At 44.6% G+C, this 16710-nt stretch overlaps 1 protein-coding gene across 4 annotated transcripts in view; it reads left to right on the plus strand.

Annotated features, from left to right (window-relative positions):
• KDM3A (lysine demethylase 3A) overlaps positions 1–16710 on the plus strand; it is a 115311-nt gene that overhangs the window by 57185 nt on the left and 41416 nt on the right. For all 4 annotated transcript variants that reach the window (XM_020969453.2, XM_078149292.1, XM_020969454.2 and 1 more), the window contains 9 exons: positions 30–157; positions 2619–2811; positions 4023–4195; positions 5033–5269; positions 6770–6941; positions 8653–8740; positions 10445–10575; positions 16156–16275; positions 16374–16513. In XM_020969453.2, the coding sequence (XP_020825112.1) occupies positions 30–157; positions 2619–2811; positions 4023–4195; positions 5033–5269; positions 6770–6941; positions 8653–8740; positions 10445–10575; positions 16156–16275; positions 16374–16513 (1382 nt within the window). The remainder of the gene's footprint in view (positions 1–29; positions 158–2618; positions 2812–4022; positions 4196–5032; positions 5270–6769; positions 6942–8652; positions 8741–10444; positions 10576–16155; positions 16276–16373; positions 16514–16710) is intronic.

The raw sequence follows: 16710 nt of genomic DNA on the forward strand, positions 1-16710 counted from the left end.
CTTATCATCTTGTCTGACTTTCTGCCTAGCTCTGTATGATGTGGGAGATATCGTTCACTCTGTAAGAGCAAAATGGGGAATAAAGGCAAACTGTCCTTGTTCCAGTCGACAAATCAAACTCCTCACCAAGCCAGCCCCGAAGGAGGACACGAGACAGGTACGGCTGCTGCCCCAGGGCCTGCCCTCCCCCTGCTTGTTTTGCTCCCAGAAGTGTTGTGAAGGGAGCACAGGGCTTAGGAGGGAAACGGCTTTTCAAGCCAGAAAATTAGTTTTTCCTAAATGTACTGCCTTGCTTTGGAGACAGCAGTTGTCTTTGAAGTAATAAAGTAAGCCAGTAGTGTGTGAATAAATGAAAAGGCATTTATTAAGCTCTTGCTGAATACTTTGCTAAACCCCAGGCGTCCAGAAAGCAAAATGTCTTCTGCCATAAGGGAGCTCATACTGAGTTGGGGGAAATTAATCCAGAAAGGTCACCTGTGTGGAAGCTAGAAAGAACTGGACTTTGTTGATCACCCAAAGGGAGGAGGTGCCCAGAAGGGCCCTTTGGGGGTATCGCTTGGTAGGATGACTGTCCTGGGGTTCTGTTGGGCACAGAGGTGGGCAGACGGCAGTGCCTGCAGGGCAAAGGAATAACATGGGTGACTGTGACCTCATCTGGGCCCTGGTGAGCCCTCGGGAAGTCTAGAGGAGTTCTGGACCCTGAAGGAAAAGGAGTGCTTCTCCTCCTTCTTCGCACCCCCCACCCTCACTGCTCTGTATCCTGAATGGATTCTAGGATGGGGGGGGAGGGGAGTGAAAAAGTGGTGTCCCTGAGAGTTTGTCTTTTTCCCGCTCTCGGGCTGTCTGCTAGTCCTGGTTGATTTCAGAATAGTTCCAAGTTATTTGGGCAGCTATTCGTCAGTTTTTCTGTGCACTCCAGCATGAGTTAAGGTCATAGGCTTCACCCCGAAATAGTCACTAATGATTTATTGTTATTTGGTAGGCAGTCTCTAGTGCAGTGTGTTTGCATTACTGGTGTGAGAAGTGAAAGAGTTAAGTTTCCACAGAAGTAGATAAGAAATCGGCACAGACAGGCTAACTTCTCTGTCCAGGAGGGGAAGTAATAACACAATTCTAGGCACATAATGTATGTTAGGGGTGGGGCATATAAGGAAGATTGTAACCCAGAAGGATTAGGACCAGTCCTGATCGGGAAGGGAGGAGTTGGGCCATTATAAAGCTTGCCCTGGCGAGCATTTTCTCTTCCTCCAAGCGCGCCTGCTTCTCGAGGGAATGGAAATGATGCACTTCAGCCTCTTTAATAAAGAGTCGTTGAGACACCAGTCTTCAGAACTGAGTCTGGGGTCATCTTTATAACACTGGCCCCTATGACAAGGCAACACTAATTCAGACAGTGCTAATGAGCACACGTTTTAGCCAGTCAGGCTGTAAAAGGCCTACTAGAACACAGGGCCAAATGGAGTGAGAGGAGAGCTAAGAAGAGCCAGTAGAGAGCCTTGGCCTCCAAAAATCAGCTTCACCTGTAGGAGAGCGCAAGGTGTGGCTAAACAGCGACCCTTTCCAAAAGCCTCTAGTGCCCTAGAATCTTCATGGAAATCAGGAGCATGACATGGGAGCCAAAAAAGGTGCTGGAGGGAGGTTGGCTCCTGTTGAGAGCAGTGTAGCGTCCAGCCCTAGGGCTATGGTAGTTGTGCTGTACTCTGCCGCAGTGAGACCACATCGGTTCGAGGCCTACATTTTAAGGACTGGCGAGTGTCCAGAGAAGCCATCTGGCGTGGTCAAGGGTGCTGTCCTGTATCGTGATGTTTCGCCTTATGCTAATAGAGCCCATGTAGCACTGTCACATTTGAAAAGTGCTTTCAAATGCACCTTGGGGCAGGTGCTGCAGCTGGGGAGACTGAAGCCCAGTGAGGCCGCCACTTGTTCACAGTTTCCCGGCTGTATTCAACGTCAGACGTTGTATGAACCCACGGTCGGGTCAGGTGAGGTACCTCCGTAGGGGGGCAGAGTGAGGAATTGGGGGGAATCGCTGGTGTAGATTTTGGCTTGATAACAATTCACCCTATACCAAGGGGCAGGTGATGGTGTGTTTCTTCTCCCTAGAACTCTTAACAGCAAAGGCTGGGAACATCACTGTTTGGGGATGAGGTCCTGAAGTCCCTTTCGTGTCTACCACTCTGATGCTTAGGTTTCCTTTCTCACCTTCTTTTCCTCTATCCTTAGTTTTTTCTCACCCACCGAGCTTTATTTTATCTCTAAATTGCTATGGTATAGGCAGTCTCCATGTCAAGTGTTTGCTATAGAAACAGTGCTTTAAAATGTAAATCGTGTGGGGAGGGGTGGGGTAAGGGAAGCATTTTTAAGGGGAGTGGAATTTATAGTACTTTGATTAAATTAAAGATTTGGTTTGAAGTCCTGTTTTTTCCACCTGTATTGCTATTTTCTCAGAAGCTGAAATTAATTTCTCACTACTTTTTGCTTATAATGTTAATGCTGTATAGGTTTGCTCACTTTTCTCGTGTTAGCCAACCCTGTAGGATAGCTTGTTGGGTTAGTTTAAGGAGGTGGGGAGAAGAAAAGCCTTATTTTCAACTGCTTTTTATATTTTTTCTTAACAGAATTCTTTAGCTGGAGAAAAGCTGAGTCTAGGAACAGCCCTCCAGCGAAATAACTGTGTGTTGGACCCAGCAAATGGGAGCTGTGACCCTGCTACAAAGCCAAGCTGTGGCACCAAGCCCGTCTGTCCACTTAGTTCTCCTTTAAACTGGCTAGCTGACTTAACCGGTGGCAATGTTAACAAGGAAAACAAGGGTGAGTGGAACCCTGTCATCTAGGACTTGGAAAAGACCTTAGAGAGGCTTGTGCTTCAACATCCTTATTTTGCTGATAAATTTTGAAGTCCAGAGAGACCAGGTACTTTGTGCCTAAGGTCCTACTGCCTTTGTTTCATGCTTTTGAATGTGCCCTTCAGATGGTTTTTGCCACGAACCTGAAAATCCCTGTTGAATGCTGAATAGACTTGTTTCGAGGGAAGTAGTTGTTTTCCATGGAATGGAGCACAGACTAATCATCTTCCAGGTGGAGGGCCACGGGGAAAGCTACTGTGGTGGTTAAGTTGGCTGTAGGACTGACATTTTCTCCCCTTCTTCCCACCTTTACTTATGTAAATCACTCTGAATGTAATTAGCATTGTTAGTCTGAATGATTGTCCTAAAATCTGTGGGATGATCCTTGGTATTTTTTTTTTAAATTTGGGTTTAAATCCTTGAGCTTTTACTTTACTAACCTCAAGTAAAGTAGTTGAAGTTATTTTACTTTACCCTAGTATCTCTCTCCTTCCCCATTTAAAACATAATTTAACTTGTTACAGTTAACTTTGTTCCCCTACACAGTCTTCCTTTGTTTAATCTGGAATAACTCCAGCCCTTCAGCTCCATAAGTTATTCTCTGAGGGGCCTTAAAGTGTTCCAGCTCTGATGTGGGAGCACAGGTGCAGCTGCTACTGAGCAGCTACCTAGTAGAGGCTGGACTTTTCTGTATACACGTTAGCTCACTATGGAAAGGGAAAAGTGAAGTCTCCAGGCATCACGGCTAGGGGATTAGGCATGGAGTCAGAACCTCACCCTCATTCTTAGCTCTTCTTCTTTCCTGGCCCTACAAAACAGAAAGGCCACGAGCAATTTGACTATGAATTCATAGTGCCTGCCCAATAAAACTGTTTTTTGGAGAGGGGAAAAAAACACTAAGGTATACTTGGTGAGAATCAGAACTCTTAATTCTGCCATTTTGGTTTTTCCTATGCTTTAGACACAGAAATTAAATCGTTTCAAAAGTGTGTGGGAGGGTTTTTGGTTTTGGTTTTTAAAATGGTTATTTTAAAATGTATTTGTTTTGGATAGAGTTTTTGAGTATACTCTTGACACTTCTTATTTCAGTCTCTTAAGGCTTTACGCTACAAATTCTCTTATTAGGGGATTGGCATGACTTTATAGTTTAATTTAGATTTTTCTCTTTGTTTTTAGAGAAACCACTCACAATGCCAACTTTAAAAAATGAAAACAAATCTCTCCAGTCTCTACCCACCTTGACTAAACTTCCTACTGTTCTACACACCTTTAACAGCACAATATTAACCCCTGTAAGCAACAACAGCTCTGGTTTTCTCCGGAATCTGCTGAACTCTTCTGGAGGGAAGGTATGCCTAAGTTTTAGTCTTATCGGGAACAAGAAGTAAACTTGGAGAGCATGTAATGATAGTCATTGGCTGCTTCTTAAAGCTTCTTCTGCTAGGTCCTGAGCAGTGCCCATAATGAATCCTCTGAAGTGGTCTCATCATTTGAATTTGTGCTACATTTCCATTGGACTAGAACCAGTTATGACATTTGGCATCATAATCTCAAATCGTGTGGATTTTAATACATGCAACTACTTCAGGAGATTTATTGTTCACACTAGCTGCATACCTTCAGAGGGTGCAACTGGTGATAACTTAAGGATGGGGAGAGTCTTTTCAGACTAGTCTATAGTTATCTCATCTGGAAAATCTGCAGAAAATGTTTTGGCCCTTCCTTTGTACCAGAAAAAAGAAGTTTTCCAATTTCACGCGTTTCCATCTCTTTTTTTCATCAATACTGACCATATATTTTATGTATTTCTTGAATTTCTAAACTTTTCCTACGTCGTCCGCTGGCCTTTTCGTGTTGTCAGCGGTTTCCACAAAACTCCCCCAAGATTCCTATTTAATTTCTTCTGCCAACCCTCAACATATCAAAACTGCAACAGGGAAAGTTGTGATGTGGAAGAGATAACTGTGCTTATATGACCAACGGCCTCAGTGTGGGTGGATCTCCTCCTGTGACGGCTTTTCCCTCCCTGTGGGTTCTTGTCACCCTTTCCTAACCTCGCCCTCTAGCTGTTGATCTTAATGTCCATGCTGGTCGGTACGTACTTGACTTACTGCACGTCAGGCTTTTTTGGAGGCCGAGGGCTACATGCTTTTAATACTTTTATTTTCTTCTTCCTGTAAGTTTAGACTGAAAATGGCCTCAAGAACACACCAAAAATCTTGGATGACATCTTTGCTTCGTTGGTTCAGAAGACGACTCCGTGTGACGCCCCTAAGAGACCTCAAGGACTGGTTATCAAGCCCAGCATTTTGGGATTTGATACTCCTCACTACTGGCTGTGCGATAACCGCTTGCTGTGTCTACAGGAGCCCAACCATAGGAATAACTGGAATGTCTTCAGGGAGTGTTGGAAACAGGGACAGGTAGGTCAGCCTTTGCCCTTTTCGTATCTCTGGCTTAACTGTGTCCTCTTCCCTGAAGTCATCCCTTAATAAGAGATCGTTGGTACCATCGGTTTTTTACTTGGTCGTATGAAATATGTATAATTGATGTGTAGTGTAGGAGCATTGTTTTTTCGTTTTGCTGTAAGTGCCCCGATTTAGATTTCCAAATGAACACTGTTCCCTTTAGACTAAGGACTTGGGGCGTTCTGTACTTAATCCAGCAAGATCGTTGCACCAATGTACGAATCCTCCTTGGAGTGCCTCTTTAAGAATTGACTTTTCTTGAGAGCCTTGGGTTGGCATTTTATTTAGAATTTAGTGATAACAGATCTTTTCTCCTAAAGGGTAAATTTCATTTTTAATAAATGGCCAGAAGTCTTACTGAGGCTAAGTGGTTGGTCGACTGACTCTGCAGCACCATTTCTGAGGGGTCCCGACTGAGTTGAAAGTAAAATGGAGTTTGACTCTTTTTATCTTATGGTTCGTTGACTGGCTTTTAATGGAGAGGTGTGCACTATTTGACTGGCCACACGTCCACTTTGAAAGACAACACAGCACTTGTTTAAATATAAAAATTTTGCAATGTTCAAAAAAGTAAGTTTGAAGACAAAACTTCAATTATTTATGTAGCGTTTACACTTGTTTATGTTTCACTTCCCATTTTAGTGCTGTAATGATGATAGCTTCATTAAAGGAGCTTATGTACATCTCTATCAATGTCTTCTTCCCTACGCCCGAGTAGGATCCTTTATAATCCCAATGAACATTTGTTGAAATAAATGGGAAGAGAAAATTTTCTGTTGAACGGAACTTTTGAGATTTTTTTCCCTATTGATTTATAGAAAACTAAACACACTTAGGCTGTTTTGATGGAACTTGCTTTTGAATTTGTTTGTGGTCAGAGTTTTAAATACCAAGTTAACTGCATATATATATAATAACTGAAGAAAAAGCCTTCACAAACAGGGTAATGCAGTTGGATTTCAATAGTCTTCTTATAGCAGTTTCTATTGTGCTGAATAAAGGTTTGGGACAGTTTTTTTTGAATAGGGCTAGACAACAGATTGGATCATAAAAAGTAGCTTTCTCGTACTTCGAGAGCAGATTTCATCGTGTATAACTCTTACTTCCTTTGCCCGTTGACTGCTGTTCTTGAGAAGACTCGGGCGTGTCTCTAGTGCAGAGGAAGCTTTTTCTTCTTTTGTGGGAAGTTGAGGCTTTTCGTGTTAAAAATCAGTTTAGGATGAAGACACTGAAATTTAAAACTGTCAGTAAACAAATATCGTGAATAGGATACAAAGTATTTTGGGGAGAGGCTGACTCTAAGCATACAGAGAGAGTATGGGCAAGTAGACATGCCAATTTAGTGGTACCCATGGAACACAGAGTGCAAAGGAGAGAGAGATTCTGAGATCAGGTAAAGAAAAATGGCGTGAAGAGAAGATCATTGACACTTCTTTCTTTCTTTCCTCCTTACAGCCCGTGATGGTGTCTGGAGTGCATCACAGACTGAATGCAGAGCTATGGAAACCTGACTCCTTCCGGAAGGAGTTTGGAGAGCAGGAGGTAGATCTAGTCAACTGCAGAACTAATGAGATCATTACAGGAGCCACAGTAGGAGATTTCTGGGATGGATTTGAAGATATCCCAAGTAAGTACCACAAGGGTCCAGGTGTGAAGGAAGATGGTGGTAGTGTGCTGGGAATTGGGCTGACCCTGAAGGGAACTTGAGAGGCATGCTGAAAGGAGCTAGACTGTGTGGCCTTTTATTGGAGGTGGTGGTGGTGTTGGGTTGTTTCAGTCCAACTCTTGTCGACCCCATTTAGGGCACCTAGCCGCTTGACTTCTGTATTGAGAGGAATTTTCGATACAATTGATGAATTTTTAAAAATAAAACTTATTTCATTGTATTGTATTAGATTCTGCATGGACATAACTTAATTGATATCAAGATGAAATACAGGTCTGAAAGCACTAGCTGAGAAACAGCATCTCATTCAGTTAAAAATACAACACATGTATCACTTCACTTACTAAGTTAGACAGTTAGAGCAAGCAGTTTGTAGGAGTTGCATGATTTTTTCCAGTTGTTCAAAGTAGCCAGTTTGAAGGTAACAGACTCTTAAGAGAAAGGCTCGAAAGCTGAGGTGGGATCAGAGCGTAATATACTGTTAGGTTTTTGTGAAAGACACCCGCAGAATGTCCGCTCCCTGAGGACAGGGAGCGATTGAGAGTTTTCTTCTTCCTCGTATCCTTTGTGTGTGAGTACCTGCCTTGGCACATAGTAAGCAGGTAGTACAGTACCTGTTGAGTAGATTATCTCGTGCCAGAGAGGGCTAATTAACATTCTGATTAAGAAAAATAAAGTAAAATAAATTTGTGACAAAGATAGAATTTTTTATATCAGTCAATTAATAAACATTTATTAATCACATCTGCCCCGCAAATGAAACAGAAGAAAGTGAAAGACTTGATTAAGGATCATTTGACCTTTCTACAGAAGCCATTCTCATTTTAAAGATGAGGCTATCATAAGATATAAATGGATAAGGATCTCATTTTCCACAGACAGTATGAAACACTTGGGCTCATTCCATTTGAATAAGTATGGTTGTTTAAAATTGACATGTTTTGTGATAGCTCCTTGAAACAAGTGTTTGAAGATGAAAAGTAATTATGGCATGGCAGAGGCTAGCTAAAGAATTCTGATTTATGAAATTGATTTCATAAATTCTCCTGCTGATGATATCGTACTCGTGTGAAATGGGGCTAAAAAGGCATCCTGAGTAGCAATATCAGTGGTAGAGGTAGTGCCACCGTGGTACTGGGAGGCTAGCTGCTGGGAACCAGACTAACTGTTCCTTCTGGCATTACCGGATCAGTTCGGGGGCGTCTTTTTGGTGCCGGTTTCAGCTGACCAAGGGCTGACTGCCTGCTTCATTGCACTGAGAAGAGTTGTTTCACTCTTGTGTGTCAGGGCCAGTGTTCTGATGATTCCAGAGCACCATGTGGGGCTTGATTTCAAGGAACATCAGAATGAAGGGCAGACAGGATTTGAGTAGGAGAACCTGTTTGAATACAACTTTCTAATTGCTAAAAGTAGCAAGTGAAATAAAAATACGAAATACCTAAGAGTTTTGTCTAGAAAACTCTGAAGATAAAAAGATCCTTATGATACGGTTTATTAGAGGTCATATACCATGCTGTTTCTCTAACATTAAAGTGTTAGAAGGAAAGGGCAAGGATCAGGCAGCTTTTGGTAGTCAGAGGGAAATTGTGGATTGTACCAGCTTGATGTTAATGAAATTCTGGAAGGGCAGAAGACACGGCAACAGCGCTTGATTGTTTTTATTTCCTTTAAGGCCGCCTGAAAAATGACGAGGAACCGATGGTACTGAAACTTAAGGACTGGCCTCCAGGAGAAGATTTCAGAGACATGATGCCTTCTCGGTATGGTTATGGGTCCCAGCCATTAGCAGTTCTCTCAGTATATTTGGGATGCCAAAATAATGTGTTGGAGGATGAGGGAGATACGTGAGTCTTTGCCGAGAAAGTGTCAACTCCACAAGCATTTATAAATAAGTGCCTACTGTGTGTCAGGCACAAAGCAAAAGTGCTGAGGAAACAAGGAAAGACAAATACAGCCCCTTCCCTCAAGGAACTTACAATCCAACGGAGGAGACAATGTATAAAATGTAAAACACAGGATCAAATGGAGATAATCTGAGAAGGAAGGCACTATAGCAGTAAGGGGAAAGAGAAGAGGCTTCTGGCAGATATTCTGATTTTAACTGAGACTGGAAGGAAGCCAGAAGGGGGAGATGAGGGAGAGAATGGCAGGCATGGGGCAGGGGTGGGGGAAATGGGGACAGGGGAACAAAGGTGAAAATGCAGAGCGGATAGATTGTGTTGTGTGAACACCAGCAGGGAGAAGCCAGGGCCACCAGATGGGAAGGTGGGAGTTAATGGAAGGATCGCTTGAGGGGGATGGTAGGGTCTAACAGATGGAGAGACTTGGTCATCTTTGGAGGTGGTAGGGAAGCAGCTAGCAGACAGGGAGAGGGTATAGATTAGAGCATTGGTGCTTGATTTGAGGTGTCAGTCTGCTGGAAGAAATGGGACCGAGGGCCACATCTTGTCAGAGGCCAGGGGAGAGAGTGCTAGGTGAGGTCCATGGGGTTTAAGATGGAGGAAGTTAAGGAGAAAATGGCCTTACTTTTGTCAGAGTGGACCAAAAGGACTGATTGCCTCGCGGCAGCGAGGACCCAGTTGAATTTGGCTAGCATGAATTTGTAAAGTAGCCTGATGGTGTGACTGTTCAGTAGGACATGAGGAGCAACAGAAGAGGTAGGTGGTGGGAATCAAGATGAGGTTTGGCCAGAGCTGAACAGAGTACCCTGTGGTGTTCATGTGGCTGACTCCAGCTTCAGCACTAGAGAGGGAGCAAAGGGGAGTCCGAGCAGGGCACAGCCTGGGGAGATACTGAGGGGGAGACGGATTGGAGGTGTCGATGACGCCTTTAGGGGTGAGGTGTAGTGAGAGATGGAATTGGTTGAAGGTTACAACTTTTAATTTGGAAAACGGAACACATTCTAGATAATAATGAGATCCAGCACGTGACTGCCTAGTGGAGAGTGAAGGAAAAGATCTTGGGATGTAAGAAAACCAAGCAATTGGGAGGTTAGAGATGAGTTTGAGAACGTTTCTGAATGTTAAAATCCTTTAGTAAAAAGGCAGGTGTTGGGGAGGAGGGGAGGAGTGTGAGCCACGTGCTACAGTCTCCTTCAGAAAGGAAGGATGAAAAAGCTCGTCACAACTGAGAAAGAAATACAAGTCCAGTTATCTACAACTGCTGTTAGTATTACTGAAACTATTCAGTCCCCTTCCTTGGTAGATATTTGTATACTTTTTTTTTTTTGCGAGGCAATTGGGGTGAAGGGACTTGCCCAGGGTCACACAGCTAGGAAGTGTTAAGTGTCTGGTCAGAGAGCAGATTTGAACTCAGGTCCTCCTGACTCCAAGGCCAGTGCTCTATCCACTGCGCCACCTAGCTGTCCCTAAATGTGTACTTTCATAGGAAATAAAACATACATTTGTTAAATTTACAAGAAAAGCAGTGTCCCAGTTCAGAGATTCACAATTGTCTGTTGCTAGGTTTGAAGATTTGATGACAAACATCCCATTGCCTGAGTACACCAGGAGAGATGGCAAACTGAATTTGGCCTCCAGATTACCGAACTATTTCGTGCGTCCAGATCTGGGTCCCAAGATGTATAATGCTTATGGTGAGTAACAGTCTGCTACTTTTTCCATCATGTTAGGTAAGTTGTAATAATGTACATTCTCGGTCAATAACAGTGACTTGAAAAGGACAGCTGATGTTGCTTCTAAATTTTTTCTTTGCATTGTTCAGAATTGGGTCGTATGACCCCACTGGTCTTTGCTGAATAAAGGTAATTGTTTTACAAATTAAACCAAGCTCAGGTCTTTCTGTCCTATGTTATCTTAGCCAGAAACAAACAAACAAAATCCTTCTTTGATTTAATGTCTTTGCTAAGTACCGGTAAGTAAGAGTGATATTCCATGAAAAAAAGACTTTCCCGAGCTACAGATGAAACTGCTCTTCTCAAATTGATCAATTAAAAGCAAAGGATTTTATGTGTTGAAAATGAGTTTTCAGGATAATGTTACTCAGCTTCCCTTTATTGAGAGCTGTTTTCATAACATATAACACGTAAGATTTTCAGCTAAGGAGGGCACTTAGGGTCGTTGCAGGGCAGGCAGGATGGCAGGGTTTGTGATTGCCTTGAATTGTACAGAAGAGTCCCTTCCTGCAGTGCTGCCACTTTGGAAACAAACTCTTCCCCCACCCCAACCCCCCCCCCCTCCACTCTGCTCACACTCAGTGCCCTGGGAGGGGCTGCTTGTTCTGGCTTTACCTCTGACTCGGAGGAGGAAGAGGGGAGGTCTCCTAGGGGATTCTGTGAAGTGCTTTGCTGGGTGAACACTTAACATTAGTTTTCTGCCCTTGGGCCTAATGCCTTGTATAGCAGGGACTTGAATGTTTGGGTTGGATTTAGGGGCAAATTTGAATTAAACATGCAAAAATATTTGAAATCAATGTTGGAGGAGGTATGAACTCTAGGTTCACTTCTCTGCCAGACAGGTAATTCACATTTCAACAGTGGAAACTCAGTCTTAAGAAATACACACAGCATTGCCCAGGCTGGGGGAGACTGATAGTTCTGGCAACTTTGATGTGTAAGCTTTGAGCTCCCTGAATCTCATATGATTTGAGAGTGAGGTTGGAGGAAGTCATGTCTGTGTCTGAGGAAGATTCTGGTTTTAATATTTTATTCTCAGGGATTGGGGTGCTTGGCCATCTGATTCAGCACATACCTGAAATAAGGAAGGGGCCAACCAAGCTTTGATTAAGTATCTCCTCAGAAGAGTTCTCCTGATACAGCCACTTCCATATTTAGAGTTGTAATTGTTAGGAAATCTGTCCCGACATCAAGCCCACATTTGCCTTTTTGCATCTTCTACCTCTTGGTCCTAATTCCTTACAGATCCTTAAGTGGCCCCTCCCCATACTGCTTACCATCTTCTGAACCTATCCACTGTCATTCCTGAATGAAATACGATATGGTGTCCAGAACTGGAGCCAGGCTGCAGATGGGTTCCAATCAGGATGAGAAATTCAACAAAACTATCGCCTCACCAGTCCTAAATCTTGTACTTCTCTAGTACTTAGCTTTCTGCACTGATATATTGTTGGCTCAGTCAGCTAGCTCACTGAAACTACCAGGTCTTTTTCCGACAAGCCACTAACTAACCCACCGTCATCTTGTAAAGACCGTCAAGATCTCCTTTTGGATCCTGACTCATTGCTTCAGCCTCCTTTCCGACTTTGTGTCTTCTTCAGATTTGCCGTGTGTGCTGTTTAGGGCTTTGTGCAGGTCATTCCTAATAATGTTATATAGCCCCAGGGCCACACACAGGTAGATGGGGCACACTAGTGCTCTGCTGGCTACCTCCGCCCCTGCCAAAGGACCCGATGTCATCTGTGTATCCGTGGGCATTGCCATCTGCCCCTGACTCTGCAGCCTTAGGTCATCTGACAACCAAACTTTGTTTTATGTGTAGTCCCTTGAGAGCAGGCACTGCCTGTCCTTTTCTGTTTGTGTGCCCAGCACATAGAGTAAGCTCTTCAATAATGCATTTTCATTCATTTTCCTGTGACATCAAATTATTGACTTTTGGGATCTGGACATTTCATCGGTTTAGATCCGCCCAGCATCTCTCCAGCCTTTCCACAAGAAAGGCCTCCTTAGTATCATAGGATTGTAGTGATAGAGCTGGAAGGGACTGAGAAGGCCAGCTCATCTGACCCTGTCCTGTAGCAGCTGAGGAAACCAGGTCTTGGGAAGGACTTGGTTAAGGTCAGTCGGGCGTCATTGGCCACAGGCACCGGAGGAGCCCCAGATGTTCTTGCTGTATGCCCTCACTACCATAATACACTTTCCCCAGTGCTTTGCCAAGGTATCAGCCTTGACTACCTGTCAAAAAACAAAATGCCTTTAGCCTGGCTGCTTCTGACTCTTGGTGGTCACTGCCACCTCTGTGCACGTGTGCACCTGGCCCTTCGTCACAGACGAGACAGATGCCACACGAGAGTTTAGCACCTGCTCTTCTCTCTTGTCCACCAGCATCCTCCCATCTTCCAGGCAGTGGTCCTGAATTCGAAATACTTCATTCTAGGCTTACTCCATTCAGCCTTTGCTTTCTTTGTCAGCTTCATTCAGGTCATCGTTGTGAATTCCAGCACTCCAGATACTGGTCCAAAGAGCTTTTAGAGGCTGTAAGTAAAAAAGCCGTTTTGTGGGAAAGGAGAGTAGTACACTTGGCCAAAGTTTCCCTGTACCCATGGCAGGTTGTATTTAGGGAGAGCAGTCAACAAACAAGCATTAAATGTTTGCCCTTTTTCAGATAAGGAAACAGTGCCAGAAGGGTGTGGTGGGGTCACGCAGGGAGACAGTGCACAGTTAGGATTTGAGCCCAGACCTCTGATCTCCTCTCATGACTTCTCACCACCTACCCATGGCCGGAAACAAGCAAGTTGGGTTTTTTCCCTTGAATTTGATGAATGAAGTGACACAATAGCCCCCTACATCTTAATCTCGAAAGGCCAAGTGAGTTGAAAATTGCTACTCGTGGATGACTGAGCAGCTTTCAGGGGAAGCAAGTTTGCCCGCTGCTGCCGTAAGGCAGGCAGACCGCTAGAATCCAGCAGAGGCTGGAATGTGAAATGTCCCCTGCATTTGTAGTTGCCTTTTTCACCACCCACGGGTTCGGAGCTGCTTGTTTCAGGAGTAACTCTGCCCAGTGTAGTAAAATGTCAGTCAACAAAAATGTCGAGGTGGTTGTGGGAGACCAGTTAGTTTGATTTACATTTTCCTGGGAAGTTCATCACTGAGTGCAGGCGTGTGCCTGGCAGCGTTAGGTGGCCTGTCCCTAAGGAGCTTCGTTTTTACTGGGCGAGGTAACGTGGACACAAATCTGGACAAGGTAGACACAAAATAGATAATATGTGCACGCACACACACAATGCACTGTGAAAGGTCTTCCTGGGGAATGAGGAAAGGCCTTATGCAGAAGGTCCAACGCAGGCCACATTCTGAAGGAAACGAGGGATGGTGGGGGGCAGAGGTGAGGCGGGAGTGCACTGGAGGTGCGGGGATAGCCGTCCGTGGGTGGAGAGCTGGGAGTGTCAGCGACTGGGCTATACTGCTGTGTGTGTGCGCACAGAGAGGGGTAAGGAAGGCAGGGCAGGACTGTAAATGGCTTTAAATGCAGAGCAGGTATGTGATGTGACTTCAGAAATGACAGCAAGCTATGCAGTTAATTTATGAAGGAAGGGATGTGATCAAACCTGCACGTGGAGGATAGACTGGAGATGGGGGAGACATGATAATAGACAAATTGGACCCTCCACCCCCACCAGCCCCTCCAGGAGAAAGGAGATGAGAGGCTGAATTGGGGTGCTGGCTGTAGGATGGGGGTGGGGGTGGGGCAGAGGGCTGTATGGCCCCCCAGCAGGTCTGAGGGAAAGAGCCCAGCCAACCGTGATCCATCTGGGGCCAGTTCTGTCGTTCCCTCACCCCCTGAATCACTTGATCGAGGGATGTAGGCTGCTGAACTGAGCATTGTCCCGTATGGGAGAAGGCATTGAGGGGAACCACCGCCTGAGGAGCAGGAGTCAGAAAGTGAGCAATAGGAGAAGCTGTCAGGAGGAAGAAGAGTCATTAATGCTGCCGAATGAAGGAGGAGAGCTGGACAGCTGATGGGGCAGAGAGCCCTTTGGATGTGGAGAAAAGCATGGAACCACAGCATGCTGCTGCTAAATGAAAGAGAAGTAAGAGTGGTGAGGAGCGATAAAGGCAGAATGAAAACACTTGGACCTGTGGTGGAAACCTCACCAATGAAACAAATGGGAGAATGACTGACTGGGAAGGAAAATACGCAGAAGTGAGGGACAATGTGGAAGAAAAGCCAAAAGCACTAACATTCAAAGAAAGCTTGGAGTGCACTGTGGTAATGTCTTAGAGAAGCATGAGTCGAAGTCGTCCTTAGCTGAAAGTGTGGGAAAGAGGTACTGTGGGAGAGAAGGGATTGTCTTTGGGAAGTGAAGAGGCCTTTTTTAGGCTCAATAGCATGTTGGCTTGGTCACGCAATTTCCTTCAGCTCTGTTTAGCAGCACCCAAGTAGGAATGGAAGCAGTAGAAGGAGAATTAGATAATTGCTTTTGCTAGAGTCTAGCAGGAATAATGGCTCAGGCACTGGGGCCTCTGAGCCTCTGTGGAAGATCTGAGCAAAGGGTTGGAGAGCAGAAGCACCCTTGAACTGATTAGCAAAAAGGACATAGAGCCTGGGCCCAGTACTACAGGATGGAAAGGATGTTGTCCTGATGTCCTTTGGATGGGCGAGGCGCACAGTAGATGACTAAATGATGACAAGCTGTGGTCGTTTGATCACTGAAGGCAGAACCCTTGTGGGTGGTGATGAGAACCACTGCTGTGAGTTGCTGGTGTTGAATGGAGGATCATGGGAAAGAGATAAGGAAGTAAACATTTATTAAGCTCCTGTGTGCCAGGCACTGTGCTAAGCGCTTTTACAAATACTTCATTTGATCCTCACAACCAACTTGGGAGGTAGATACTATTACGAACCTCATTTTGCCATTGAAGACACTGAGGCTAAGAGGTTAAATGACACATCCAGGTTCACACAGCTAGGAAGCATCTGGGCCTGGAATTGACCTCGGGTCTTCCTGACTCCTGTCCCCTAGTCTGGGGAGTTGGGAGGTTAAGGTTTTTCCAGGAGACATGACCATGTTGAAGTCACTTAACAGGAGCTGAAGGAGGAAAGAAGGTGAGCCAGTACTGAATTCCTTGAGAAAATGTTGTGGGTGCCAAGAGAGAGCGGCTTAGACAGTAAATTTGAATGGAGCGAACCTCTGAAAAGGGGCAGTTAATGAAAACATGGCAGTGAGAAAGGAGAAAACTGACTCACGTGACACTGAGGAGCAAGGAGAACAGGAGAGGGGGCTGGATCAGTGCTGATCCTCGAAGTTGGGAGATGAGAAGAGCCTGGAGTTTCTGCTCTTCCAGTGTGCTGCGTCCACCTCCCATCAGAGGTCAACACAATCCTAGTTGTGGGATGCTCTCCCAGGTGCCAGTGTGGGTGGTACAGCTCTGTCACTAATTGGATATTGCCAAGCATGCCTATGGTAGCTCTGCATTGTTACCGTAACTCCCAGGGTCCTCTTTTAATCGTAGCAATTAAAAGAAGTTTCTCTCTTACAGGGTTAATCACACCAGAAGACAGGAAGTACGGAACCACAAATCTTCATTTAGATATATCTGATGCAGCTAATGTAATGGTGTATGTGGGCATCCCTACCGGACAGCTCGATCAGGAAGATGGTAAGATCATAGTATGTAAACACACGTGCTGAAGCTTTTTGCCCCTGGTGTGCAAAATGTTCCTTTTACATCTGTTTTGCCTCTTTCCCCCTCAACAGAAGTACTTAAAACTATCCAAGATGGAGACTGTGATGAACTCACAATAAAGCGGTTTATTGAAGGAAAAGAGAAACCAGGAGCTCTTTGGCACATTTTTGCTGCTAAAGACACTGAGAAGATCCGAGCCTTCCTTAAGAAGGTATTCTTTGTACTATCAAAGGAGCGATTCATTTATAGGAAAAAGTCTATGTGAGATCTTTCAGAGCTTCGTGAAGAACAATCAAGCCAGAATAACTTTTTTTTTCATAGATCAAATAAATCAATCCAATTAAGTGCTACTGTATGTCAGGCACTATGTGATAGATAGGGATGCTATAGATAGGGTTTATCTGGATG

The sequence above is a fragment of the Phascolarctos cinereus genome, unplaced genomic scaffold, assembly GCF_003287225.1.
Source record: "Phascolarctos cinereus isolate Bilbo 61053 unplaced genomic scaffold, phaCin_HiC Scaffold_2;HRSCAF=192, whole genome shotgun sequence".
NCBI lineage: Eukaryota > Metazoa > Chordata > Mammalia > Diprotodontia > Phascolarctidae > Phascolarctos > Phascolarctos cinereus.